At 41.0% G+C, this 27,502-nt stretch overlaps 1 protein-coding gene across 2 annotated transcripts in view; it reads right to left on the minus strand.

The window, feature by feature from the left end:
- The window catches only part of STRN (striatin), a 119,836-nt gene extending 93,217 nt beyond the window's left edge, over positions 1 to 26,619 (minus strand). For both annotated transcript variants that reach the window (XM_032652588.1, XM_032652587.1), the window contains exon 1: positions 26,265 to 26,619. In XM_032652588.1, coding sequence (XP_032508479.1) covers positions 26,265 to 26,498 — 234 coding nt within the window. In that variant the 5' untranslated portion in view covers positions 26,499 to 26,619. The remainder of the gene's footprint in view (positions 1 to 26,264) is intronic.
- Between the last annotated feature and the right edge of the window lie 883 nt (positions 26,620 to 27,502).

The following is a 27,502-nucleotide window of genomic DNA, read 5'->3' on the forward strand; positions in this document are numbered from 1 at the left end:
GGGAGTTCAATGAGAAGCTAGTAGATTTCTCCCAAAGCACCTTGAAAAGCTCAGAAATTAAGAGGTATGAGATACACAAATGGGGCAGGTGTATCACAGGGCTTAAAACAGGGGGGAAGGTTATAAAAATATATGAAGTGCAGTCAAACCTACAGGAACCCACCTCTACTCCCTGAAATAATACAACTACTTCTAACCCACCTCCCCAAGATACTAGACATTTAGCCTCTGAAGAAATGTAAACAGAGAGGTCTTGACTCAGAATGCCAGGAATAGTAGAGGGCAAGAATGAGGCAGTGACAAAAAGAACAAAACAAAACAGGATGACTAAGTGAAAGCTTTAAAAGGTAAGATCTATAATCTACTTCTCTAGCCAGGTTCCATCTACCTCTGCAGCTAGGCTCTCTCTCTAAGGCAGATGATTAGAATACCATTTTCTAGAAAACTGAATAAACTCAGAGAGAAAAACTTAAATGCCATTTAAGTATGACATTCAGGGGTGTTTCAACAAAAAAACCATTTCACCTAAGTCAGATCATCCTTCAGTGAAGACCTGATCATCCTGTAGTGAAGGCTCCATGTCAAACAGCTAGTCTAGAGATAGAGGACTTCCCACCAGTTTATGAGTGCCACACTCTTAAAAATGGTCCACCTTGACATTTGAGAAAAGGCTCCATCCAGTAAGATATAGAGACAAAAACATGAGGATTAAAAGGAACACAGGGGCTTCCCTGGTGGCGCAGTGGTTAAGAATCCGCCTGCCAATGCAGGGGACAGGGGTTCAAGCCCTGGTCCGGGAATATCCCACATGCCGCGGAGCAACTAAGCCCGTGCGCCACAACTACTGAGTCTGCACTCTAGAGCCCGCGAGCCACAACTACAGAAGCCCACGTGCCACAATTACTAAAGCCTGTGCACCTAGAGCCCATGCTCTGCAACAAAAGAAGCCACCGCAATGAGAAGCCCTCGCACCACAACGAAGAGTAGCCCCTGCTCGCCGCAACTAGAGAAAGCCCACGCACAGCAACGAAGATCCAACACAGCCAATGAGTAAGTAAGTAAGTAAATAAATAAATAAATAAAATAAAATCCACCCACCCATTTATTCCATGCTTACCATGTAATGAAACTGTGCTGGGGTGGACAAAGTCCACCACAGACATAGTCCATTCCTTCACATAGCTTATAATCTACATAAAATACTGTTTTTTTTTAAGGAGTAGTTTTTTATATTCTTATAAATATAGCATAAGCCTTTATAACTTCTGAAGAAATGATTATAATCAGAGTTAAGATACATGTAGTAAACTATTCAACTGCAAGACATTTTGCATAATGATATGATATGTGTGATAAGATATGCTACAAAGGAAAGGTAACAGAAAATATAAATGAAAGAAATAACTTTAAAAAATCTACCTTTAAAAAAAGGTCAATATTAGTCAACACAATAACCAGATTCTACTTAAAAATAAATGAGAGACTGATGAAGAGCCATGAGACTTATACAGATGATAAATCACTACACAGAAAACTGAAGAGCCTAAATAGTAATAAGAAATACAAATTATCACAGTTTTAAATATTAACAATTGATAAAGCTGGGTGAAGATTTTTGTGTACTCTTTGTGGAACTTTCCTATAAGTTTGAAGTTTTTTTTAAGTTTTGTCCCATAAATTTTTAAAAAAGTTTTATCCCTGATGTATCCCATGTATACCTGTTAAATTAAAAAGGTAAACTAAGTGATAAAACCCAATGTTCACAAGCAGATGAAATACAGATATATCTTTATATGGATGGTGGCAATGCAAATTAGTTAAATTTCTTTTGCAAAAGGGAGCTGACAAAGCCACCCACATACTCTATGATTTGGCAATTTTGCTTTTAGATATACAAAACAAAAGAATACCAGCCCTTTCCTCCACACTGTCCAAAGAAAAAGTAATGTGCAAAGCTATTCAGATACACTCTAATTTTGCTTTTATTTATGTCATTTGAATTATTTCCTTCTGATTTCCCCTCAATCCATTGCTCTACGTAGATAGAATCAGGGTGCAAAATTTTATAGCTTACTTTTTTTTTTTTTTTTTCGGTACGCGGGCCGGAGCAACAGGCTCCGGAAGCGCAGGCTCAGCGGCCATGGCTCACGGGCCCAGCCGCTCCGCAGCATATGGGACCTTCCCGGACCGGGGCACGAACCCGTGTCCCCTGCATCAGCAGGCGGACTCTCAACCACTGCGCCACCAGGGAAGCCCTATAGCTTACTTTTTGTCATGAAAACACTTTCCATGTTATTACTGTCTTTATACCATCATTTTCATTGGGTTTATTATACAACTTCAAGTAAATTTACCATAACTTATTTAACCATTGTAGCAGATCTTGTGGAATGGCTATTCAAAACACACATTCCTAATCCCTTTTTTACCTAGCTTGTAACTTCCCACTATAGAATCTGGAAAGCCAAATGACTGCTTCCTAGATTCTGTTATAGTCATGCATATCCAAGTAACCAATGAGATGTCTGCTGGGGATGGAAAGAAGGTACTTCTGGGGAAAGTTTATCATTCACTGATAAAGGAGACTCACTCCAAAACAAACAAACAAACAAAAAACCACCAACAAACCTTTTTGCTGCTTTTCACTGTGGTCTTGATGTCTCTAACTATAGCAATCTTGTAATCATAATGTAACAAGAAGAAAGACAATAATAAGCCCGCACACTGAGGGTGAAAGATGGCAGAGGAGAATAGAAAAAGTTTATGTCCTCACTGAGCAACTGTACCAGCTTATGTCAGACAAAAAGACTACCCACCACCAGACTTGTGAGAAACATGATCTTTAGTTGTTAGGTCACTGTTAACAGAGTTTACCTGCAGCCAAAAGCATTCCTAAATGATACTAGTTTCACTACACCTTAACATTTATATTATAATTTTTCACTATTACAAAATAAATTGCCAATGATGATCTTCATGTATACACATTTTTAAGGCAATTTTTTGTTTACTTCTTTGGGATAGACTAAGACAAATAGAATTACTAGGTCAAAATATAACTGTTTCCTTATAGATACTAACCAGTTGACAATACAAACAACAATGTATGACAGTAAAGTTTAAAACATCTTTCCTAGCATTGTTATCATTGATTTTAAAAATTCATAGACAGGGACTTCCCTGGTGGCGCAGTGGTTAGGAATCTGCCTGCCAGTGCAGGGGACATGGGTTTGAGCCCTGGTGCAGGAAGATCCCACACGCTGTGGAGCAACTAGGCCCGTGCAGCACGACTACTGAGCCTGCATTCTAGAGCCTGTGAGCCACAACTACTGAAGGCCACACACCTAGAGCTCATGCCCTGCAACAAGAGAAGCCACCACAATGAGAAGCCCACACACCGCAACTAGAGAAAGCCTGTGCGCAGCAACGAAGACCCAACGCAGCAAGAAAGGAAGGAAGGAAGGAAGGAAGGAAGGAAGTTAGATTCATAGACAGAAAAGGGTACCTCATTGCTTTAATGTATATTTCTTTGATGAGAATTATTAATATGGACCATTTTGCCATATGTTGACCATTGTCCTATAACAAACCCATCCAAACTCATAGAGATCAGTTTGATAAGCTATATCTTGTTTGCTTTTTAAAAATATTCTTCCTTATTAAAAATACTGTAAAATGGAAAAAATTTTCAAACTTTATATAAAGATATACAGGAACAACCAACAGATCACTCCTTTACCCCCATTCCATTACCTAGAGATAACCAATGTTAACAGTTTGCTGAAGTCCCTTCTGAACTTTCTTGTATGCAGAAATAGAAAGATAAGCAAAAATAACATCTGTTTTGGTTACATAATTACTAAAAATAAGTATAAGGACTTATACACATATGAAAATATATAAAATTAATAAATCGAACTTTTATTGAGCTCTTCCTATGTTATATTGCTCTGAATAAGTGTTTCATAACTCATTTCATTGTCACACAAACAAAAACAAAATAGTTAATAACTATGTACAAACCCATCATATTTAAAACATAAATGTGTACACTAACAGAGATCTGAAGAAAACACAGATGCTAGAGTTAAGTTTTTATTAAGACATTTTGCCTTATATGTAAATAATATACAAAGGCGATAAGGATATAATGAAAAGAGCTTGTAAGGAAGGAGGGTAAGACTGAAATATAAGTTTATATGTTACTGATTTTACTGTTAAGGTGGGCATTCCATGTAGGTGGTAGGTAACACAAGGCTGGAGTTTCCAGACTAGCAATATATTTGGTAATCTTGGTTTTCATATACACACAAAACTATAACATTTCCCAAAACAATTAAAGTAGCTACAAGAGTGTGTGTGTATATATATACCTTTTATTAATTTTTAAAAATAAGATCCAGAAAAGATGCTTTTTTAAAATTAAATCCATTACATAAAACAATGCCTGTTATTTTAAGTGATGTTCCTAATATAAATACAAATCCAATGACTTCATCTTAGCCTACTTTACAAGTATTAGATTTATTTAGCTTTAATAAGTAAAACTATCATTCTGTTTCCCGTTAAAACTGTAACACTAATCTGAAAAATTACCAAAAATAAATTATAGGAAAAAAGAAAACTAATCCTACTTGTGACTACAGATAGAAGATGATCTCAATAAAGAGACAGACATTCCATGCTCTTACAAAGGATATAAACAAGCAAATTAGAGAAGAGGAAACCCAAAAGGCTAACAAATTTAGGAAGAGATGCTTAATCTCAGTGATAACCAGAAAAATACAAATTAATATAAATAGGAGATATAACTTCACATTTATCAGACTAGCAAGAATTAGAACTCTAGATAATGCCAAGTGTTAACAGCAAAGTGCGATCATGCACTGCTAGTGGAAACATAGACAAGGGCAATCAGTCTGGAAACCAATCAGCAAATTACTTAAATTAAGTCTACATATACCCAACAAACCAGTAATTCCATTACTCATTACTATGTCACAGAAATTCTCAAACAGTTAAAAGTAATGGCTTTCATGTCCATAAAATATCACAGATGAATCTTTTTAAAAAGTAAGAGAAAATTATACAATTTGATTTTTGTAAATTAAAAAATACATGCACAGGAAAAACAATAATATTTTACAAAGATACATAAAAACAATGGAAGGAGAATATGAGAGAAATGGAGATAAAAATGGATAAGTAAATTAAAGAAGAGAGGGACTGGGTGCAGACCAATAATAATGTGCAATGAAGTGAAAAGTATGAGAACTCAACCCTCTGCACCTGAGTTCAAAGCAAGATTACCAAAAATAATGACTTTAAGAATACATAGGCAAAAATCCTAAATCCTCAATAAAATATAAACAAATCAAATACATCAGTATATCAAAAGAAAAAATACTCCACAACCAGGCTTATGCCGTTAGTAAGATAAGTGAGAAAAAATAACATATTATCTTAGGAGATGCAAAAAATCAATTAACAGGGCTTCCCTGGTGGCGCAGTGGTTGAGAGTCCACCTGCCCATGCAGGGGACATGGGTTTGTGCCCCGGTCCGGGAAATTCCCACATGCCATGGAGCGGCTGGGCCCGTGACCCATGGCTGCTGAGCCTGCACGTCCGGAGCCTGTGCTCCGCAACGGGAGAGTCCACAACAGTGAGAGGCCCGTGAACCACAAAAAAAAAAAAAAAAATCAATTAACAGAATTTATTATCTATTTCTGTTAACAACTCCTAGAAAACTAAGAAGAAACTTCCTTAACATGCTAGATAGTAATTTTTATTTTTTATAAATTTATTTATTTATTTTTGGCTGCATTGGGTCTTTGTTGCTGCATGCGGGCTTTCTCTAATTGCAGTGAGCGGGGGCCACTCTTTGCTGCCGTGCGCGGGCTTCTCATTGCAGTGACTCCTCTTGTTGCCGAGCACAGGCTCTAGGCATGCGGGCTTCAGCAGTTGTGGCACACAGGCTCAGTAGTTGTGGCTCGCAGGCTCTAGAACACAGGTTCAGTAGCTGTGGCGCACAGGCTTAGCTGCTCTGTGGCATGTGGGATCTTCCCAGACCAGGGCTTGAACCCCCGTCCCCCGCATTGTCAGGCGGATTCTCAACCACTGCGCCACCAGGGAAGCCCTAGATAGTAATTTTTAGAAACCACTAACAAATACCACACTTAACAGTTACACAGTTTCCATTTAATTTTTTTTTAAGTTTTTTTTTTAAAGGAACAAAAGGAGACTCTCCAGCACCACTATCATAATATAAAGTTCTGGGATTGATAACCAGTACTGGAAAAGGAGGAATAAATATTGGAAATAGTTACACTTGGCTTTTCTAGCTAAAATAACCAAACATTAGAAAGAATAAGGTATTTCTGTAAGGTAACTAGATGACTTTGTATACACAAGCACAGCTTTCCCACATATTGGAAATAACCAGTTAGAAATGTAATGGAAAAAGAATCCTACTCACAAAAGTAATAAAACCTATAAATTCTTAAGTTTATTCCTAGGTATTTTAAGTACAGGATATCTCTGCTTAAGGAAAGAGAAATCTTAGTTGGAAAAAGTTAAAATGTAAAGATGCAATTATTGCCAAGGCAAATGCGAGTTCAATAAAAAACCCAACTGTGTGTGTTTACATGTGTATATACATGAAATTCTGGAGGGACACACATTAGATTGTTAGTAGAATTTATGTCTAAACAGATTTGTGACAAGGATCGGAGAGGAAGGAGTACTATCTACTTTTTATCTTTCTATATATTTCTTATGTTTTGAATATACAGCTATTCACATTTTATTTATTTTTTATTTTTGCAGTACGTGGGCCTCTCACTGTTGTGGCCTCTCCCGTTGCGGAGCACAGGCTCCGGACGCACAGGCTCAGCAGCCATGGCTCACGGGCCCAGCCGCTCCGCGGCATGTGGGATCTTTCTGGACCGGGGCACGAACCCGCGTCCCCTGCATCGGTAGGCGGACTCTCAACCACTGCGCCACCAGGGAAGCCCTATTTATTTATTTTTTTAATTTTATTTACTTATTTATTTTATTTTTGGCTGCGTTGGGTCTTCATTGCTGTGCGCGGGCTTTCTCTAGTTGTGGCAAGTGGGGGCTACTCTTCATTGCAGTGTGCAGGCTTCTCACCGTGGTGGCTTCTCTTGTTGTGGAGCACGGGCTCTAGGTGCACGGGCTTCAGTAGTCATGGCTCACAGGCTCTAGAGCGCAGGCTCAGTAGTTGTGGCTCACGGGCTTAGATGCTCCGCAGCATGTGGGATCTTCCCGGGCCAGGGCTTGAACCCATGTCCCTTGCATTGGCAGGCGGATTCTTAACCACTGCACCACCAGCCAGGGAAGTCCCTAGCTCTTCTTATTTTAAATAAATCATTTCTTCTGACAAAGACTCTCTCCTTGACAAAACTTTAGTCAGGCTCCTCTAAGTTCTCTCTTCTATTAGACCCAATCTTTGGATTTCCATGGCCATCTTTACGTTGCCCAATTTTATCAAGAATCTTACTAAATAGGGGCTTCCCTGGTGGCGCAGTGGTTGAGAGTCTGCCTGCCAATGCAGCGGACACAGGTGCGAGCCCTGGTCTGGGAAGATCCCACATGCCAAGGAGCAACTAGGCCGGTGAGCCACAGCTACCAAGCCTGCACGTCTGGAGCCCGTGCTCCGCAACAAGAGAGGCCGTGACAGTGAGAGGCCCATGCACCACGATGAAGAGTGGCCCCCACTCGCCGCAACTAGAGAAAGCCCTCACACAGAAACGAAGACCCAATACAGCCATAAATAAATAAATAAATAAATAAATAAAAATTTTTTAAAAAACACAAAAGAATCTTACTAAATCAGTTTAGCAAGAACCCATCACCTTCAATATCTGACCAAGCTCATTATCAATCAAATTCCTCATCCCCACCATCCCCTGGGTGATATCTGATCACCTTGGCCTGCCTTCAGCAAGAATCCTGTAAGGTCAATTTAGTCAGAAACCCCCCTGATCCCTGATGTTCTTCTTAGTAATTTCCATCCACCTACCGCCCCACCCTGCCCCGCAACACACATGCGCACACACACCCTCCTCATTGGCCACATATCCCACGTTTCCTTGTTGTAATCGGGATTGAGCCCAGTTCCATATTAAGGTCTCTTTCCCTCTACTTCAATGGTTCCTGATTAAAATCTGCTTTTACCATTTTAACCACTGTCCAGCTCTGGTTTCCTTTAAAACTGCTAAATATAAAATTTAGACAGTTTCTAAAAATAAAACCTAAATTTAACTCTGAATTCTAAATAAGGACTCAAATTGTTTCTTTTTTGTAGAAAAATTAGTGGTTTCTAGTCAGTGTTTCATGCTCTAAATCTCTTCTCTATTTCACGTTATAGCAAGTTTACAAAAACATTGCTTAAAAAAAATCAATATAAGTAGATTCCTTAACTAGGGAAGTCAAGTTTTGTTAAAACAAGCTTTTATTAACAACTACCTGACTTTCAATTATCATAATACGTTAATTTTCTGATTTAAAAAAAACTAATATAAGGGACTTCCCTGGTGATCCAGTGGTTAAGACTCCGTGCATCCACTGCAGGGGGCACGGGTTCAATCCCTGGTCAGGGAAATAAGATCCCACATGCTGCATGGCGTGGCCAAAAAACAAACAAACAACAACAAAAAAACTAATATAAAAAATTAGGTCAAAATGTCAAAAGTTACAATCTTTACTCAGTCTGAAAAGCAAACAAAAGAGAACACAAAGTAGGGAAAACAGGGAAGACTTATAGACATATATAAAAAATATTTGATATAAATTAACTCATTTAAGCTTTGAAGTATACTGAATCTAAAAGATCAATAAATTCCTGCTTTCACTTTTCAAAAAAGTCAGTTAACATAACTTAATTTTTCCTGATAACTCAGGGCCATACTACATACATCAATTATTGAACTGTATTGTACAAAACTTCAGTGTTCTCTGATGTGATGTGAAATTCCTACTCCTGGTTCTCTCACTAATCTGTGTAACTTATAAAAGTTATTTAACTGCTCTGAGCCTCAGTTCCATCAACCATAAAATGAAAGAGTTTAACTTTTTTTTTTTTTTCCAGTACGCGGGCCTCTCACTGTTGTGGCCTCTCCCATTGTGGAGCACAGGCTCGGGACACGCAGGCTCAGCGGCCATGGCTCAGGGGCCCAGCCGCTCCGCGGCATGTGGGATCTTCCCAGACCGGGGCACGAACCCGTGTCCCCTGCATCGGCAGGCAGACTCCCAACCACTGCACCACCAGGGAAGCCCGAGTTTAACATTCTTTACTTCTATAAAACCAAAGATGACATGTGTGAAAAACAGAACTGAATAAGTACTGATCCCAAGATGATGAATATTCTTTTTAAAAAAGATTTCTATTTGCTTGCATTCTACTTATTTGCATCCTTTTCATGGGAGACTAATGGTATACAATTGAGTTAATGTTTTCCAAGGCAGTAGTACTTTGGCTAATTTTTAAAAAATTTATTATTGAATCCAAGACAACAGCCACCTTACAAAAGATATCCTCATCCTACAGAATAGTCATCCTCTTCTCTAAAGTTATCTGTATTTTGGTCAGCAGTAAGGCAGCAGGGGAAGGAAAGGGGGCTCTGCATTATTACAGGAGCTCCTTCCTGTAAATGTGAACTCAATTCTAACATCGTCATTATTAACATGTACTGTGATAGGTGCTAGAAAAAAATTGTTTTTTAATTGGGTACAGATGAAGTTGCTAAAGCTCCAAGAGGAAAGGTACTGTCTCTGCTATTGACTGCTATATCCCCAAGCCCCAGAAGTCACTTGCATGTTGCAGATACCCAATAAATATCTGTTAAGTTAAGTGAACAGATTCTTAAAAAGGAAACAGTATAAGGTAACACAGCCTAAGTGCCAAATGACACAGCAAGTACAGTTGACCCTTGAACAAAAGGGGGTTAGGGGCATCTCCCCTCCGTGTAGTCGAAAATCCTTGTATAGCTTATAGTTAGCCCTCCATACTGGCAGTTCCTGTATATCCGTGGTTCCTCAGCAGCAGATTCAGCCAACCTCGGATGGTGTAGTACTGTAGTATTTACTGTTGAAAACAATCTGTGTATAAGTGGACCTACACAGTTCAAAGTCGTGTTGTTCAAGGATCAACTGTACTAAAAAAGGAACAACCACTAAAAACTAAGGGTATCTAAAAACTCTTCATGTTGGAAATGGGACTTAAGCTAAATCTGAATAAAGAACCCATAAATCTGAAAGAGTAATACAAACTATGAGGAGGTGGAAGGACATTCCAGGATGCAAACCCTTTTGAGCAATGGTTTAAAGAAAAAAAAAAAGAATAAAGAAAAAGTAGACATGGCTTATGCACAAAGCAAGATTACATTATTTTGGTTTGGAAAGACCAAATAGGTAGGAAATATAAACAGCCGAATTATGGAGAGATTTGAAATCTTCTACAGGAAAAAATGAAAAATAAAAAAAGAATGTCTTGAACAAATCAATATTTTTAGAAGCTTGAGAGGCAATATTGTGCAGAATGCCTTGGCCAAAGGAGAGACCAGAGGTAAAAAATCAGGAAGGTCCCTTGCTGCAGTCACCCAGATATGAGGTGATGAGGGTCTCAACCGGGGTAACAACAGTATTAGGAATTAAATAATTGAAAATGGATTTAGGGACTTCCCTGGCAGTCCAATGGTTTAGATTCCAGGCTTCCACTGCAAGGGGCATGGGTTCGATCACTGGTCAGGGAACTAAGATCCTGCGCGCTGCGTGGCGCAAACACAAAATAAATAAATAAAATTTTTAATTAATTAATTAATTAAATGGATTTAAAACTACACAGAGTTTATAAAATCAGATGTGTGGCTGGGATAGTGAAGACAAGAGAGTACAATGTTCAGTGAAAGCTGAATCTAGGTTTTTAGACAAGGTAAACGAGAGGCTGGGTATGGGGAGGAAGGTCAAGTTGGTTTGGGAGAAGGATTTTAGAAAGTACAATTGAGTTTCAAGTGATAAGTCACCCAGGTGAAGATTTTAGCAAGAAATTAGACATGTAGAATTGTAACTGTGTAAAGTACCGGGACTAAGTAAAGATATAATTTTATGAGGCATCTAAATAAAAGCAATCAACTGGAGTGAGAGGACTTAAAGTGTAACTACTGACAGGAATTCCCTGGCGATCCAGTGGTTAGGACACCACACTTTTACTGCCGAGGGTGTGAGTTCAATCTCTGGTCAGGGAACTAAGATCTCACAAGCCACGTGGCATGAAAAAAAATAATAATAATAATAAAATAAAATTATTTTTTTAAAAAGTGTAACTACTGGAAAAAAGAGCAAAATCTGGTGAACAATTATCTGACTGGAGAATGGGAAGCAAGATCGTAAGAGACTGAGAAATGAATAACCCAAAAAAGAGAAAGAGAACAAAGAAGCTGAGAGAGAGAAAGATGAGATTAGTATAAAACTGAAGGGAGTAAATGTGGCCTGTACAGAGAAATGAAAGAGAATAAGGGATAGGGTGACCGTACTAATGGGTAAGAGCTAAGAAGGGGGTTCCTTTTGTTGTTACTACTGGTTGGTTGGTTTTTAAACAGGAAAAACTAAAATGGCATTGGCAAAGTGGATATTACCATAGGTATGATGGACTCAGGTCTACCTGAAGTTAAGTATCACTGCTTGATTATAAGCTCCGTGTGAACTGGAACCATATCTGCCTGTTTTCCATGGTGTCTCCAAAGTGTAGGAGGAATGCCAGGTATTCAATAAGTGCCTAGAGTTCCAACCAAAAACCTTGCAAGCAAAAGCATAATTTTTTTTTTAATCCACAACAAATTTTCTATGAGCTTTTGACAACTTTGGTATTTTCATATTTTAGTCTTTTTGTGCTCATTCTCACTTAGTTGGCTAGCTACACGGATCCGAAAGGCTAAACTTTAATTTCTGATGAAAAGATGCAGGCTTAGTGATAAGGAAATCAGAACTTTTCATTCTGAATTCTGGATAAGGGAAGCATTTCTATTTTATTATTTAAAGAAACAGAGTTCAAAAACGTCTGAAATCACAACATAGTGGTAATGTAACTACAAAAAGAAAAGTAGAATACAAAGTAATGATGACTAGATATTTTATTTAAAATTAGATTTATCTTCACAGAAGAACTATTCCATTTGTTATCTACTTAGAAGGAATAAGAACTGTGCATAAAATTTTAAGGTATGGGCTGTAGAAAAGAAGAAAAAATTGTCACATTATCCTGATGATTGTAAAGACTTCTTAGGAAATGATGCCAAAGACACTTCCTGGCAGTCAGTGTTTAACACACAAAGGGAGAAGAAAACAAACCTACAGGCAAAACTACCAAAACCCAAGCACCATTTGCTGCAGCTAACATCAGGCTGCAATTATGAAGCCAGCAGCATCCCTGAAAATGAGCTCTGTCAGAATTACGTGGCAGGGCTCAGGCAACGCTCTAAACAGCAGAATTCAGACACAACTTGCTCTAAAAGGCTCCTTCCAGTGGAAGTCATAGCTAGCAGCAAGAGACAGATACACTGTTCCTCTGTATACCAACATAAAGATGCAGAACCAGTGGATATGGAGGGCTATACCACTTTATGAGGGACTTGAGCATCTGTGGATTTTGGTATCCATGGGGGTGGGGTCCTGGAACCAACGCTTTGCAGACACCAAGGGACAACCATTGTACACTACAATGACAAACACTGTAAATATCAAAGAAGTGTAGGACACAAGACTTGCCCTTAAGGACACAATTTAGCTGGGAGACAAGGTATACATACAGAGACACATATTTAATACATATTCATGTAACAATGTAACCTAATACATGATTCATTCAAGAACCATATATTAAGCAACTGCTATATGCAAGTTATTCGGCTGAACCTTAGGGAAATAAGAACACCCTTAAGGTGACTCACAATCTAGTGAGGAAACAAATACGCAAAGTATGAGATAGGTGGTATAATCAAGATACAGTAGAAGTTCTCACCATGAATCCTCTCTTAACCAACCCTATGGATTAACCAGTATTCTCTAGCCCCTTTGTAAAACACTGCCCAAAGCCCAAGGTATATTAAACATTCAAAGCTAGAGTATAGTATTCTGTGTAGTTTACTCATACACACTGGTTGACCAAGAGTCAACTAGATTTCCTCCCAAACCTGTTTACGGCAGCTGCACTTGTTACTTTGATTAGATAATTCAATTAAATATTAAATAAACCAGCAAAATATGGGTATGAAGACAAAGACTGTTGACTGCTTCAGAAAGAAAGACAGTAAAGGAGACACCCTAAAAACTATTGCTGTCAAATTAGATGTGGGGGAAACAACTGTAAAAGACTGGAGAAAGGTCATTAAAAATCTACGGTTTTACACTCACTGTGCTTTACTCAAGGAAAACCAAAACCAGAAATCATTAACAATACATTATAATTGTAGCTTATTCAAGAATGACAACACGGGCTTCCCTGGTGGCGCAGTGGTTGAGAGTCCACCTGCCGATGCAGGGGACACGGGTTTGTGCCCCGGTCCGGGAAGATCCCACATGCCGCAGAACGGCTGGGCCTGTGAGCCATGGCCGCTGAGCCTGCGCATCCGGGAGCCTGTGCTCTGCAGCGGGAGAGGCCACAACAGTGAGAGGCCCGTGTACCGCAAAAAAAAAAAAAAAAAAAGACAACACAGAACTCCGATCAGCATTCTAAAAAAACAACAGTGAAGGGTCAGTGGGCCTGGTCTTACGCTGGCAAATGACCGTATGTTTTTATATTTTTAACTTAAATTATTTCAAGTGTCATTTTAACCATCTTTTTGGGTTTACTGACCAACCAGTCTGGACGGCATTGCATAACAAAGCTTCTTTCTTATATATACAAAACTGTTAGGGGAGCATGAAGCTTCACTGTGTCTGGAGATCAGAGAGGTTTCCCAAAGAAAGTAAAATGAATGTTGGAAGATGATTAGAAATTCACCAGACAAGGGAGAGGAAAATATCCAGGCCTGTATGTTGACTCAGAAGCATGAGAGAACAAGAAAAATGTCAAAATATTTCCTTCTACTTACTATGCCCAGGCCCATCACTCAAACTTTTCTCATGGCAAATTATTTAACCTCTCTTCTCATCTATGAATTAGGGAATAATTATGAATACCTTTAATTATGATTTTTTAAATTATGATTTAAAAAGATTATAGGGACTTTCCTGGTGGCGCAGTGGTTAAGAATCCGCCTGCCAATGCAGGGAACACGGGTTCGAGCCCTGATCCAGGAAGATCCCACATGCTGTGGAGCAACTAAGTCTGTGTGCCACAACTACTGAGCCTGCACTCTAGAGCCCGTAAGCCACAACTGCTGAGCCCACGTGCCACAACTACTGAGCCCACATGCCACAACTACTGAAGTCCACGTGTCTAGAGTCCGTGCTCCACAACAAGAGAAGCCACCGCAATGAGAAGCCTGGGCACCACAAAGAAGAGTAGCCCCCGCTCACCTCACCTAGAGAAAGCCCGCTCACCGCAACAAAGACCCAATGCAGTCATAAATTAATTAATTAATTAATTTAAAAAAAGATTATACATGTAAAGTGTTTAGCACCGTACCTGGGACATGGCAAGTGCTGAGTAAATAAAACTATTATTATTATTGGAGGGTAAAGAAGAAACGAAAGAGAGAAAACAACAGATAGAGTCTGGGTTCTATTAGTGTGACCAGGGCACCATCTTCCCTCACTGACGGCTTTTTCAAGTTCAGTAAGTATGCTGACCCAGATCCCCAGGCTCCTCCTATTTCCTCCTTTTAGCTTGATAGGAATCCACATTCCTCAGGAGCAGGTTTTAGTTGTGCCTATCATTTAGGCTCCTTAGCTCACTGCTTAACTTTCTCATTTAGGAGGTATAAACAAAAAAACTGAGAACAAGTCCCAGACTGGGCTGTAATTTTCCATCAGGTGAAACTGGTATCACCCTTGTGGAATTTGACATCCTGTTTATTTCTCCTAACTAGATATGCTGGTACTGGATCCAATTTCTGTCACATGTAAATGAGTGCTAATAAAACCTGTGTGTACGGTGATGAAACACTCCCCCCCCCCCCCCGCCCCGCCCTTTCCTTGGATCCCTGTAGTGCAGTTATGCCAAGAACCTATTCACCACACCCAAAATACCTATTCCACCCAACCTTACTCACTATTTCCCAGAGCTCACCTGAATTCCAGGGCTTCTGCTCCCTTATTTTTCTCCCTATCTTATCTCCAGAACAAAATACCTACTCATTTTCCTTTGGCCATACTGCTTCTAACTAACTGTATGACAAATTTTCCTTATTATGTAACAGTATTTTCTAATATCCCATCATCTTGTTCAGATAGGGTATTTTTATAACAAAAGTTAAACAGCATTAAAGTCTGCCAAAGAAGATGAATTTTTTTTTTTTTTTTTTTTTTTTTGCGGTACACGGGCCTCTCACTATTGGGGCCTCTCCCGTCGCGGAGTACAGGCTCTGGACGCGCAGGCTCAGCGGCCATGGCTCATGGGCCCAGCCGCTCCGCGGCATATGGGACCCTCCCAGACCGGGGCACAAACCCGTGTCCCCTGCATGGGCAGGCAGACTCTCAACCACTGCGCCACCAGGGAAGCCCGAAGATGAATTTTATTTCCTCAAATACCTTACTGCATAAGAGCAAATACATGATTGACATATTACTCTGTTCAAATATAGCATATGTAAAGTAGGTGAGCTAAGAATAACCTAATAACTAAAGCACTACACAAAATTTGATATATGATCAATAAACACAAACTATATTAATAAATATATACAGAACTTAATTAGGCTATTCTCAGAGCAAGCTGCAAAAGTCCCAAATTTGCAGACATTTTTTAAAAAGAAATAAACATTTTATTTCAATATTCACTACATAAAAATAAATAAAAGTATTAAAAGAAACTAGAGTGATACATTATTAAACACATTTCAGGAACATAAGTTGCTGAAGACTCTTCCTAGGCCCCTTACAATATAATTGTTTCATTAAATTATTTTACCTGAAGAAAAGCTTGAAATAAATAAGAATTTTCTTTAAATTATGACAGCTATTCAAAGCATACCTAAATAGTTAAGCCATGAACTAGTTTAAGTGATCCATTCAGCATAGTAGCTGCTTACATTCTCTTCACCCTATTAGTAGTGATTTCAGGTAAATATTATAATTCTCTTGTCTACTTCAGATCAGAAGCAGTCATTCAGGGTGAGGGATCAATAAAAGGAGACAATGTGGTATGGAGAACAATGGCCTGGCCTGAGTACTGGGACTCCTGAGTTCTAACCTAAATCTACACCAACTCACAGAGTGATCTAAGACAATTCACTTCCTCTCTCTGGCTCTAAATGATAAAACAAGGGATGAGACTGCTTAAGTTCTAAGGTCCCTCAGGAGGTAAAAATACGATTAGTGTCTATCCCTGTCAGCCTTAAAATTCTACAGTAGTAAGTGCTAAAACGAAGACTATAGAAAATACATCCATTAGGAATTAAGAACAGGTGAATGTGTGCAGTGCAGTTTCTGCCTCCTGTCTGCCTATGTTCCTCTCAACCCCTCTGCTCCTTTCCCTGTCTATTCTTTTCTTCCACCCCCTTTTCAACTTCTCTTTCTTGCCTCAGGTTTCTCTCCCAAACTACAATTTTCCTCTATTATGTCTCCAGGCTGCAATGCCTACAAGTTACTACCACCTACTACTGCCATCTCTGGGCTGCTCCCTGCTTTCACTACTGTCAATTTATTGTCCTTAAATCACTACTAACAGGGCAAAGAGAATGTAAGCAGCTACTATGCCAAATGGATCGCTGAAACTAGTTCATGGCTTCTAAAACATGATTTAAATAAATAATACAATCAAATGCATTCTGTCCCTAGAAATTTCAACCAAGAAGAGCAAACCATTTATTGGACACCTATTATGGGTCATGTACTGTGCATATTTTATCTTTTAAAAACCTTACAACTACTCTGCTTGGTGGGTATGTTATCTACAATTTACAAACAAAAGTGAGGTCCAGGGAATTCCCTGGTGGTCCAGTGGTTAGGACTCCGCGCTTTCACTGCCAAGGGCCTAGGTTCAATCCCTGGTCAGGAACTAAGATCCCCCAAGCAGCGTGGCCAAAAAATAAATAAATAAAAATTTTAAAAGTAAAATAAAATAAATAAAAATGAGGTCCAAAAAAATTATAAATCAGAAGTTATGGAGCGGTCTGACTAGAAGGTCCACACTTTCCACTGTCAAATTATGATGGTCAATAAATTGTTTTATCAAAATGGCGACCAAAGCAAGAAACTCCAAAGATCCCAAGGGCAATTTTATTTCTAATGGCCCAGAATTAAAACTTTCATAAATCAAAAAGTATAAAAAAAAAAGTGTAGCTGACATCAAGTACATAGTAGGCTGACAAAGGGAAACCAGTCCCAATTATTTGGACTTTCAAAGGCTGATTATTAGTAAAAGGGTTTGTTTTAAATTCTGTCTAAATTACCAAGATTTTGGAGAAAAGTTGTAAGTATCCTACCAGTACAAAGAAAAGTAATTTAGATAGTAAATAATATTTAGGGCTATAGGCACATCTCTTGAAAAAGAAATGCTATCAATGATATTTCTCCCCAAATAATTATTGGGGCCATTTTTATTTGTCAGTTTTTGAAAGTAATATAAGAGAATTTAGTTTCTAGTAACGATGCCATGAAACAACTCTCCTACTGAAAAGAGCTAAAAGTTCTAGATAAAATATTTCTACAATCATCTTAAAAAGCAAAGCTGGGGCTTCCCTGGTGGTGCAGTGGTTGGGAGTCCGCCTGCCGATGCAGGGGACACGGGTTCGTGCCCCGGTCTGGGAAGATCCCACATGCCGCGGAGCGGCTGGGCCCGTGAGCCATGACCCCTGAGCCTGTGTGTCCGGAGCCTGTGCTCCGCAATGGGAGAGGCCACAACAGTGAGAGGCCCGCGTACCGCAAAAAAGGAAAAAAAAAAAAAAAAAAGCAAAGCTGGTAAGAAAGTAAGGAATTATTTGACCAAAATTGAAGGGAAAATGGGAACCCATGAGGTAAGGGAACAAAAGCCACTTTTGCCCTTTGGTGATGACCAATCAGAACAAATCCGAGCTTCAGTTTTGACAGCTTTGCAGGACCCAAAAGGCAAAATGCAAAGACCAGAACCATCCGGAGTATAGAGTCTAATAGGAGATATACATTTAGCTAAGGCCCTAAAGGGCCTATACCCTCAAGGCAAAGGTGAAGCAGAAGTATATTGGCCCACATAAGTATTTACAACCAAAATAGGCGTCAACTATTTGGGTGCTCCAAAACTTCAAGCAACGAATTTGCTTTAAAGTGGGTCAGTCTAGGTAATGCCTCTAGAAACCCACCAGAAACAAAGGCAAAACTTTCTGAAGAAGAAACCTTTATTTGAGGCCTGATTTAGTCCTATACTTTTTCAAGGACAGTGAGCAGCACACAGGTATCTATGCCTACAAAGAAACAAGTCATCATGAGCAGGAGCCAGCAAAAACAGCAGACCACAGAAAGGGACCTCCAAGACCTCACACATAGGAATAAGAGAGACTCCAACTTCAAAATAACTGGTGACTTCCCTGGTGGCACAGTGGTTAAGAATCCGCCTGCCAATGCAGGGGACACAGGTTCCAGCCCTGGTCCTGGAAGATCCCACATTCCGCAGAGCAACTAAGCCCATGAGCCACAACTACTGAGCCTGTGAGCCACAACTCTAGAGCCCGCGAGCCACAACTACTGAGCCCACCTGCCACAACTACTGAAGCCCGTGTGCCTAGAGCCCATGCTCTGTGACAAGAGAAGCCACCGCAATGAGAAGCCCATGCACCACAACAAAGAGTAGGCCCCCGCTCGCTGCAACTAGAGAAAGCCCGCTCGCAGCAACGAAGACCCAATGCAGCCAAAGATAAATAAATAAATTAATTAAAAACAAAGAAAAAGAAATAACTATACTTACTAGGTTTAAAGAATAAAAGACAACCCTGAAAATATCTTCAGGGAATAGGAAGCTGCTAAGAAAAGATGCAGCAGATGTATAAATGGAACCAAAACTGAAGTTCAACAATAACCAAAATCACAAACTCACTGGATGACCTTAAAACACTAGATTCAAATGTAGAGAAAATTAATGGACTGGATGATAAATCAGAATAAATTATCTGGAATAAAGCCTGTAGTGATAAAAAAAATGGGAAATATAGAGCAGATAAAGAAGGCCTAAGATACATGTAATCAGAGACCCAAAAGGAAAAGAAAAGAGAATAAGAGAAATCTAAAGAGATAATGACCAAGAATTCTGCAGAACTAATGAGATGTCAATCTAGAGATTCAAGCCTAACAAAGTCCCAAATAAAATAAAAGGAAATCTATACCTTGATACATCATAATGACACTACAGAACACCAAAGTCAAGAGGAAATCTTAAATGTAGCTAATAAAATAAGCTAGAGAACAGTATATAGAACACAGTAAAATCTCCATGTTTGTTGTTTTAAAATAAAAAGGGAAATGATAAGTCACATTAGTGTGACTCTGATTAACTGAGAAGGTTGTAAGGATCAAGGAAGATAATGTATTTGAGAAGTTTTTTAAAAACCATAAAGGTATCTGGAGATTTAAGTGACAGGGCTTGTATGAAACCTATTTCATTCTTGGTCATTTAACCCTTCTCTGGGCTTCACTTTACCTCTAAAAGAAAGTTGTAGGTGATTACTTCCAAAGTTTATTCCAGCTCAAAGATTACTATATCATTATATCTCTCATTCACAGCAGGAGGTGATTCAAACTATAATATTCTACTGCCTAAAAATGCTAGGTACCATCAGAAAGAATAATAGAAAAATAACAGAAATTATATCCCAAATTATATAAAAAGTCATCCATATCTGGAATACAAACACAAGTGTTGAAATCACTAACATACATAATAATAGAAAAGGACAACTAAAGCAATGGTTCTCAATCCTTGCTGTATATTAGAGCCAACAGGAAACTCAAAAGAATACTAATGCCATGGACCCCCTAATTCTTATCTGATTTAAATGATCTGGGGTACAGGCCAGGAAATGAATATCTTTTAAAGTTTCTCAGATTATTCTAAGATTGCAGCTAAAGTTGAAAAACACTGAACTAAAGTGACAAATAGTAGGATATGTTTTAAAAGAGTAGAACCTCTATAATCTTTCCAAAATATAGTTAAAGATAATAAATTGTCAAGAATATGAATAGAATGAAAAACAAACCTGTTTACAAAATTATACCATACCACAGTGGGGTTCACCTGTTCCAAGTTAAAAGGAAGTGGTTTAAAAAGGCCAAATAATACCAAAGATTAGTTTTATAGAGTGGTTGGTAAATGTATATAATTTGTTATCCAAAAAGTCATGCAAGGTTAAGACAAACATATTCAGAGAAATTTATATGCTCCAAACAACAGACACATAGTGGATTATAAAGAAAAGCAAGAACATTTCAAGTATACAGTCAATGTTTTTAGGCTGACCGACGGACAGATGAGGCGAGAGGGTGCCGAAGGGCTGGGTCGGGGCGTCCGTCCCAGCCCAGCCCAGCCCTGTGAGTGAACCCCGCCTGTTACGTGCTCTTGAGGGAGCTCACATCCAGCCTGGGCGCCCAGCTCACGTGACAGACGGGTCACACTGCTGGCCACCCCCTCTCTCTCGGCAAGTCCCCTTGGGGGACAGAAAGATGGGCTGTGACCACCCACCAGGCCAGGAGCATGGTGGTCGGCTGCCCGGGGAAGTCCGCTCCTCCAAGGAACCTTGCCTCTGCTCCCCTGGGCCCCAGGGCGGCCCGCCTCGGGCCTGCCTTTCCTGGCCTGAGGGTCCCCGTGGCCTCTCCTGGGCTCCTGTACACTGAGTCCCACCCTGGATCCCACCTGACGGTGCCTCAGGAGGGGACAGGATACCGCAGGGTGGCCCCCACTTCCTCCTGGCCTTCCCTCACTGTGTCCCCCCTCACAGTGGCCCTGATGCTACCTGTCTGGGCGCTCTGAGGGCAGAGGGGAGAGAGACTGATTGCTATGGAATGGCAATAAGTCACTCCTCCATAAATGTCCCTGAGCGCCACAATCAGACCCAGAGCATTAGACTGCAAGGTCCCAGGATGACACTTACATGCTCTCTAGCCTTAGAAGATTTATGACTGAAGATTCTGCTTTTCTCTGGGGACAAGGAGACAAATTGGAGTACAAATTTAACATCATGCACTTGATATCATTTATTTACTCGGCACTTACTTTGTGTTATGTACCAGACTTCTGCTAGATATTTTAAAATATCTCATTTAATTCTCACAAGGTAGTTTATCAGCCTCACCTTACAAATGAGGACACTAAGGTCCTGAGAGGTCAGAATTACGGTAAACATATATTTTTAGCATGAAATAAAATAGTAAGTTTTAAAGCAAAGATTTAAATCCAGGTCTATGCCATGTTGCCTTTCACTGTAATTGTAAATAATAGTTATAATAATAACAAAACATAAACTGTCATTTTAAGTGCTTATTTTGTCCATTTAAATGCTCAGTAGGGCTTCCCTGGTGGCGCAGTGGTTAAGAATCCGCCTGCCAATGCAGGAGACACAGGTTCGAGCCCTGGTCCCGGAAGATCCCACATGCCGCAGAACAACTAAGCCCGTGAGCCACAACTACTGAGCCTGCACTCTAGGGCCCACGAGCCACAACTACTGAAGCCCGCGTGCCTAGAGCCTGTGCTCCACAACAAGAGAAGCCACCACAATGAGAAGCCTGCACTCTACAACGAAGAGTAGCCCCTGCTCATCACAACCAGAGAAAAGCCCGCGTGCAGCAACGAAGACCCAAAAGCAGCCAAAAATTTAAAAAATTTAAAAATAAATAAATGCTCGGTAAACCCCCACAATAGTCCTATGAAGCTGCTCAGTCAAAATAACTGAGGGCTTCCCTGGTGGTGCAGTGGTTGAGAGTCCACCTGCCGATGCCAGGGACACGGCTTCGTGCCCTGGTCCGGGAAGATCCCACATGCCGCGAAGCGGCTGGGCCCGTGAGCCATGGCCACTGAGCCTGTGCATCCGGAGCCTGTGCTCTGCAGCCGGAGAGGCCACAGCAGTGAGAGGCACGCGTACCGCAAAAAAAATAATAATAATTGAGTCATAATTGACTTCCCTTTTTCTCAAATCTCACAACCTATCGTTCGGCATATCTTGCTAGTTCTACCTCCAAAAATGTATACAGGATCCATTATATTTTGAGTATGTTATCACATGTGAATATTATTCACTTATCGCATCACTATTACCCTAGTTCACCTCTGGCTTGGATTATTAAAATAGCCTCCTAACTAGACTTTGATTTATCTCCCCTTTCTCCCCTCCAAGTCTATTCTGGATCCTTGCAAAGGGTTGCATTTAAAGACGGTGTCACTCTTTTGCTCAAAACATTTCAACAGTTGCCCATCTTGCTGAGGTAAAAATAAAGTCCTTACAATGAGCAAGACCCAGTATCTCTGACATCATTTCTTCCATTCTCCTCCTCTACTCCAGCCACACTTGCCTAAACACTCTGCAAACATTCCGAGCATGTTTCCCCTTCCCCCTACTCTTTCTTCCCTCTGCCTAGAACACTCTTTCCTCAGATGTCATCTTTTCAGGTCTTTGTTTAAATAACACCTTATCAATAGTAAAGCCTTTCTTCCCCACCCCACCCTCTCAAGCGCTCCATATCCTCCTTACCCTACCTTAACATGGCACTTATTACCACCCAACGTCTGATGAATGTATTCATTTATTGCTGCCAGTCTTCCCCCACGATTTAGCTTCATGCAGGTAGGATCTGTTTTAATCGTTATCGTTTCTCCAGTGCCTTAGAACAGGACTTGGTATGAAGTAGGTACTTGAAAACATTTGTTGAATGAAAATATGAACCAATAATGCCAAAACCCAGACTCATAAACATTCCAGTACAGCCTCCATACCATATGCACTAATACTCAATCATATCACCTTTTTTCATGCAATTCAGCATTTCCAGGTAGACAGCAGAGCCTCCTCTACCACACACAAACTTCTAAATCTAGGAACAATACCTTCTATTTTTTACTTACATGCTTCTTTCCCAGAAGTCAGTAATTTTCAAATACTGAGCCTTAGGTTCTCATTACTTCATAAATTCTTTCTTCCTGCTAATCTCCCCATTGACTATTAGCCCTCCTCTCTTATGCTAGCCTAAGAAAATTTAAACCCCTCAAATGATAAACTCTGATTCTACTGCATTTTGTTTGTTCTATCACTCCTATTAGACTGCTTCTTTGAAATCATCTAGCACAATGTCTCATACACAGAAAATTTTCTCAAATGTTATGATTTGTATTCTATCTCCAATTCCTTTCACAAATATAAAGCTCAATAATAACCGTAACCAATCTTTTCCCATGAATTACCTATTCTCATATGAATGGTGGTGGTGAGGCAGGAGGGGGATTGCCAAAAGTAAAAAGAGAATTTCATATTAACCTAGATGGGCAAGGGGGCAAAAAATGTCCAATTTTTTGGCACAATGTGGCCAGTTCCTTACTCCCAACATCTGAAGGAAGGAGGAAGTGGTGCCGGCAGGCCAGGGAGATGAGAGCTTGGACTGCCTTTCACAACTCTGCCCTGGCAACTTGAAAGAGCAGGACTGACAGGTTCCTGAAGGGACAAATTAGACCTAATCTTAAAGGTATTTTTGTTGACTCTAGTGTTAATGACTTAAGCAAAGATTTAAAAATAAAAGGAGGATACCAACTGATCCAAATTTCATTCATTCAATTCTTATTTCCTACTGTTTTTCTAGAAAAATTCCAATGGGAAAAGAAAAAAAAAAGGACATGGTCAAATTTAATGATGTTGATGTAAAGAAATGATTTTTAAAATATATTTTCAATTATGCTAATAAAAGGGTCAAAGACCACAGATTCCTGTGAACTCTCTCCTTCCAAAATACATACTTGTTCTGTTTAAAAACTATGGCACATTTTCTAAGTTTCTCCATGGATGCTTAATTTAACTGGAGCACAAACCAAAAGATACTGTAAAAATGTAGTACCCTTAATATGATGAGCACCAATGGGAAACCTACCAGAAGTTTAAAATTTGCGATAAATAACCCGGTAAGTAGTATGTGTATATGTGTATACATTGGGGAAAGGCGTAGAGGGGGCATAACTAAAGAGTAACTACAGTTACAGGTAAATTGAAAAGTTAAATATGGGGGTTGGGGGGAAAGGAGTTGAGATAGGTTGGAAATTCTCAAATTTCCCAGGTAATGAGGTAAGAATTGTTGTTTGTTTTTGAACAAAGTAGTGTGATTTATCTTACATTCCCTAAACTGGATAAGAAATTAAAATTTAAGCAGCTGTATACAAAAATCATTATGCACAACTGTACAACATTAAAGTTAAAGCCTGCCTTTAATACTTCCGTTAAGTCTGAAATCCACAAGCTCACTTATGGAATGCACTGCTAGTTCATTATGAGAAAAATTACAAATTCTTCCCTGACCACTCCATCTAAAACAGCTGCCCCTATCACACTCTACACTTGTACCCTGATTTATTTTTCCCATAGCAGCTGCACTGTGGATCAGTATACTATATAGTTGCATTTGCTGACTGTTTGCCTCCCGACTAAAACATAAGCTCTATGAGGGCAGAGGCTTCGTCAGTTTTGTTAATCCCAGGACCTAGAGGCACAGTATAAGCACTCAATAAATATGCTGAATAAATGATGGAAGTGAAGTTCAAAGAGGTTAAAGGATTTCCTCAAGGTCACAGAGCTGGCAGCAACCACAGCTTGTATTATAACCCTTTCTGCTTGCTCCTTCCACGACCACTTCCACTCTACCAAAGCAGCCCGTTCCAGCACATGATTCTATTTCTCCTTTCCTTTTTTTTAAGTGCCAAAGAAAATACATGCTACCCAAAATGGTGACACCGTGGGTAGCATTTTAACTTCAAGTGTTTCACCAACCAAAACTACACTCAGATTTCATAAGCATACAGGATTAGCCAGTAAAACAGAAAGGCACAGCCACTCAGAGTTCTTTAAGTTCTTTGTGAAATTGGTGTATGCCTTGGAAGTGCCTTGGAAGTTTTAAGAACAACCACTGAAACCTACTTACCAATTCAGAAGGGCCTGCAAAATATCAGCCTCACTTTCATTCTTCTAAGAGCCCACGATAGCTTCCTCCCTGGATATACTGGGCTGGCCAAAAAGCTCGTTCGGTTTTCAGTAAAAATAAGAGACACATTTTTCTTTTTCACTAAGAACTTTATTGAACAACGCATTCATTAACTAAACGAACCTTCCAGCCAACCCAATACTTTACCTTGCAGATTATGAAAGGAAATGTAATCAACTTTAAAGCCCCTTTTAGTTCCTTTTAAATTACAAGTCAATCTCACAAAACCTTGAACAGAAAATTAACCCTTAGGAAGCTTCAGATTCTGAGAACTGAAAACCATCCCTGAACCATCATCTGACTGTGAAAATCCACGAAATTCATTCAAAATCCACGAATCTGAAACAGCTAAAAGAAACGCGGGAGGGGGTGAGAGAGAAGAAAGAGAAGAAACATTTACATATATAAAAAGGGAGCCGACATTCCTAGTAACACTTTGGCCCAAAAGCAGCATCTTGCCTAAAGTCAAGGCCCCACGGACACAACTTCTGGTCTTCTTTGATCACCTTCCTTACAGACAGGCGCCAACTGTCAGTACCTTTTACGGGGACCGTCTCTAGACCTAGGATGGGACTCACTAGGACAGGACATGATTTGCTCATCTCGCAAAACTACTGTCAGCCCAATTAGTAAACTGAAAGGGAAGACCTATGATGTGGAATGGCAAGAGCGCTGAAATGAGCCTGAGAGTTAAGAGTGGGAAGGAGCAGATGAAAAGGTGCGGGGAGGGTAAACAACGCATCACGGGCGGGAGTGGGAACCTGGGTCGAGGAAGTGGGGTCGGCGAAAGGCAAAGGTGAAGGGAGGAAGGGGACAAGGTTCTGGGTGGGATGGGCGGGAGCAAAGGGGGAGGGGACGAGCGAGGGCTGAGCGGGAGAGGGGGAAGGGTCCGGGGCGGGGCGGAAGGGAGCGAAGAGGCGGGATGAAGAGGGCCAGGCCGGGAGGGTCTTTACCTGCAGCTCCGCCCGCTCCACTTCCCACTGGGCTCTCTCGACCTCGAAGCGGGCCCACTCGTGCTGCAGGAAGTGCAGGATCCCCGGGAGACTGTACTGGGCTCGGGCCGCCCCCGCCGCAGCCGCCCCGTCGCCGGCCGCGGCAGCCTCCGCCAGAGGCCCGAGACCCTTGGCACCGCCGGCGCCCGGGTGGTTGTTGCTGAAGAAGACGCCGGGACCCGCTTGCTCGTCCATGGCGGCCGCGGGAACCGGGGGAGCTGCCCAGGCGCCCAGCAGCGGAGGCAACTGCAGCGGCCAGCAGCACCTCCTCCTCCCTCCGCCGCTCCCCGCCCACACCCCAGTCAGCAGGGAGCAGCCGCCTGGGCGCGGGGGCCGACCGAGCCCGGGACGGGCCGGGAAATGGGTCAACTGCGGCGCGCGGGCTTCCCGGGGCTTGCTGGGAAATGTAGTCTCAGGGCGTGGCGCCGGCGAGCGCGGCCCGGGCGGCCTGTGGGGTTGTGATCGGCTGGGGCGGGGCCATGGCCCTGCCCCAGCCCCAGTCCCGCCCATGCCCGCGGCGGAGGGGGCCGCCCGCCGGCGGGGAGCGCGGGTTTCCTCACTCTAGGGGCAGGGCGCTGGCGGGTGGTGCTGCAGTCTCCCTCGCACGCGGAAGTTCTCGGGCGGCGCTCGCTGTTGCACACACACACACGGAAGTTATCGTGCTGCAATGCCAGCCCGAGCTGCACATCTTTTAGGGCTTCCTGGTAGTTCTGCTAAGAAACAAGCTCAAAGCGAGCTTCGCCAGTCCGGCGCCTGTACCGGGGTTCTCCAGCCAGCACATTCAGACCTCTCCCTTCTGCTCCGACTTGGGTGATTCTCTGACCCTAGACACTCCTGAGTTCTGTACATTTCCGTATCGCTGTCGCTCCTGCCTTTCTTTTACACTTAGGGTTTAATCAAACCTGTTGCCTGATCAGTTTTCACTTAGAAGGAACTCTGATCATCTCTCTCCTGGACTCAACACAGCAGCTTTCTGCTTATTCCAAATTCTGGTTTGTTGACACTTCATCTGAAACACTACTCCGCTGAAGTTCTTTTCCCTTTGTAGTTAATGTTGCAGTAAATCCTGTAAAAGTTTCGGATAGCCAAGGCTTTGTTATTTCAATCTCGTTTTTTCTTATTCCCGAGCAATTTATAGTCATTTCAGCAAATATTTGACTCTAAGTGCTATCTGTCACAGGGGATATAAAGATAAGGGA

This window comes from Phocoena sinus, chromosome 13 (assembly GCF_008692025.1).
Source record: "Phocoena sinus isolate mPhoSin1 chromosome 13, mPhoSin1.pri, whole genome shotgun sequence".
Taxonomy (NCBI): Eukaryota; Metazoa; Chordata; class Mammalia; order Artiodactyla; family Phocoenidae; genus Phocoena; species Phocoena sinus.